The sequence below is a fragment of the Parasteatoda tepidariorum genome, unplaced genomic scaffold (genome assembly GCF_043381705.1).
Source record: "Parasteatoda tepidariorum isolate YZ-2023 unplaced genomic scaffold, CAS_Ptep_4.0 HiC_scaffold_2999, whole genome shotgun sequence".
In the NCBI taxonomy this organism is placed as follows: Eukaryota; Metazoa; Arthropoda; class Arachnida; order Araneae; family Theridiidae; genus Parasteatoda; species Parasteatoda tepidariorum.
The window spans coordinates 1-3095 of record NW_027261626.1 but is presented as its reverse complement, the minus strand read 5'-3'; the positions used below and the strand labels follow the sequence as shown (position 1 = coordinate 3095).

Below are 3095 nucleotides of genomic sequence, written 5' to 3'. Positions count from 1 at the left end.
AATTAAACTTGTATTATAAAGTAATCCGATTTTTTTAATATTATGAACAGTTGTTTAGCATTCTTTAATTATGGATCTAATTACAGTTGTAATCGATTACAGTAATCAACGGCCAACTCTGGTAGAAACCATTGTTTTAAAGTTGACAATACATGATTCAGCATTTTCAAATATCTGAAAGATAATTTCATTAATGTTTGCAAGCTCTTAAGTATAATACAAAGAATTTGTTTATTACGCATTCTGTGCTACTTAATTATTTTTTACTCATTATGCTAGCTAATATCTGAATGATCAACGAGATCGTGATAGGATAAGCGAACTACTTTACCATATTAATGTTTTTAAGGTTATATGAAACGATGTGTTAATTCTATTTATATTTATGATTTTAAAACGTGTTGCAAAAAAACTAAATAATTTTAAATCAACGCTAATNCAACGCTAATTGAAATTTTAAAAAAAAAACGAAATTTAAATGGAAAACAAAATTTAGGGAGAAGTGGTACTAATTCACTTTAAAAAAAACTTAATAAAACACCAATCTTACCATTGACGTCAATGATAAAAAGTTAAATTTGATGATAAGTTCTAATTGAAATAAAAAATGAGCTATGAACTAAAAAGGGTAAAAAAATGTGCCTATTCATTTCGGGGAATCGTAAAAAGATGCCATAAAATTGATACCAAACATGCTAAATTTCGGTAATGGGAACTACTGGCAGCATTGTAATTGGTTAAGTTATAATACGTACCAAATATATTCTTAGATAGGTGAAAAATATTCTATTAATAAATTTGGTGCCGATTACAGCTGCACAAATACTGTAAAGCATGCTGTGAAAGAACATAATATTGCACCTTACCTATTTTATATTGCTTTTACCCTCTAAAATATTAATTCTACAATAAATATCTTTTAGGCCTTAAATTTTATGTAGTTATTTGACACTTAAAATGTATTTGCTTAAACCATTAATTTAAAACAAAGAAACTATAAATAATAAAACTACATCTCATATATCCTTGCCCTCTGTCGATTGAAACTTTTAATATGTTATTGTTATTCAAGATACTATCCTAAAGAATTCAAAGTTTTCTTATTCTCTGTATAAATATTTTTCTAAATAATGTAAAAGAATGCCTGAACTTCATTTTGCTATCTGAACTAATGTATACAATCTTTTGCATCTACAGAAATTGTATAAAACGTTAAAATCATAATGTTTAAATTGCTTAAGTTATTTGCATTAAAAAATGGATATAACGAACTATTTTCAGAAAAACGTAATGTGTAATAAACTTACTGCTCCTGATAAAGATGAGTAGTTTGTGCGATAGGATCTTTTTCCCCAAGTCCCATCAACAATGACGGTGAGAAGAGGTATTCCATCTGAATCCACATCTTCACGTTGCCTTGCAAGTCGTTTCTCTTCTTCAGCTGCCTTTGCCATTTCCGATGTTGCAGTTTCTTCCCAAGCTTTCGTAAGATGCTCTTGCTCTTTTGCAAATCTTCGACTTGACATGCAGGGTACATTTAAATTTGAGAATAGTTCTTCCATGTTAGAAAATCCGCATCCTATTGCAGTGATTCCAAGAACTGCCGCAGTATTTATTGAAACGGATTCTTCATTTGTGTGCACAACATCCTCGAAATTGCACAAACGGCATTTGAATCTAAATGAAGAATTAAGACCATTCTTCATTTCAGATACTATTATAGCATCTTTTATTTTGCAGTCAAATGGGCCATGATCCTCAAATCTTTTTAGGTTTTGGATAAAAAAGGAAAAATCAACAAGCCTTCTCCCCATCACATTTATGCCAGCAGAAGCAACAGGTTTATCGGGATTTTTTTGGGAAAAAGATAGCAATTCTCTATTATTTTTCCTGAAAGAAATATATATATATTCCACAATTAAACATTTTTTTAATTTCTGGTTCTTCAAAACATTGAGAAATTAATTTCCAAAGACCTTACTTGGTTTTATTATAATTGTTGTTTAAATTAAAGCTTAACATCAACATATTAATGGGGGGAAAAATTAACCATCATTACTATTATTTCTTAATTTGGCATAATAAGAAATATTTAAGTATTTTTAATTTACTTTGTTTGATTATGCAAACTCTCTTAGCTTTATCTTATATTTAAATATTTGTTTAAAAAGTAGAACATTTTATATTTTGTAAAGTTTTAAACATACCCACGAAGTAAATCAAGATCATAATTTCCTGAGATGTTAATGCTTTCAGAATTAGTGGCAGCTGATGCACTAGTTGCTTCTTGGGAACGTAATTCCATTTCTTCGAAAAAAAAATTCCTGAAAATGCAAGATTATTTTTACTTTATGTAAGCGAACTTCATTTTTTAAATATTACAGATGACAGTAACATTTAAGATATAAGTATACTATAAGCAAGTTGATGTGTTATATATATATTCCCTACATTTATCATCATATCATATCAAAAATGTAGAGAAAAATTGAAAAAAAAAGAAAAAAAAATGGTATAAAGATTTATGAAAAGAGAAGAAGAAAAAAAATTATTAAAAAAATTTAAAAGCCGAAATCAAATTAATGAAAAGATCTGTATCAGCATGTATGTAAAACATTCAATTACTGAAATTTTTTAATAAAACAGTTTCATAAACAAAAACTTTTTCTCTCCCTTACCCATGAAATAAATCTAGAGTCTCATTTCCTACGACTTCCATATACGGAGAATTCGTCGAGGTAGATTCACCTTGCGAGGTAGTAGGCAATTCTTGAACAAAATTTCTGAAGAAAAAAAAAGCTAATTGTTAAAATTCTAAAAAAGTATAAAAATTTCATATTCATTGTAGTTTTTCAACATTTACAGCAATAAAAAAATTTAAAAAAACTTATGGTGGCTGATACACTGAATTCCTAAATTTTTTTTATTAATCTATATTATAATCTTTTTTTATGAAACTTACCCATTAAATGCATATAGAGGCTCATTTCCTGCTACGTCCGTGCTTTCAGGATTGGAAGAAGCAGGTAAATGGACGGTTTCTTGCGGGCTAGCTGTCAATTCTTGATTGTTATTTCTGAAATAAATAAAAAATT

At 28.2% G+C, this 3095-nt stretch overlaps 1 protein-coding gene across 1 annotated transcript; it reads right to left on the bottom strand.

The window, feature by feature from the left end:
- Positions 1–1307: 1307 nt before the first annotated feature.
- LOC122268450 (uncharacterized) lies at positions 1308–3076 on the bottom strand (the record flags this gene model as incomplete). The annotated part of the gene is given in 4 exon segments (XM_043057282.1): positions 1308–1890; positions 2208–2324; positions 2679–2783; positions 2963–3076. Coding segments are annotated over 4 exon segments (919 nt in total), but the record flags the coding sequence as incomplete, so codon positions are not given.
- Positions 3077–3095: the final 19 nt, after the last annotated feature.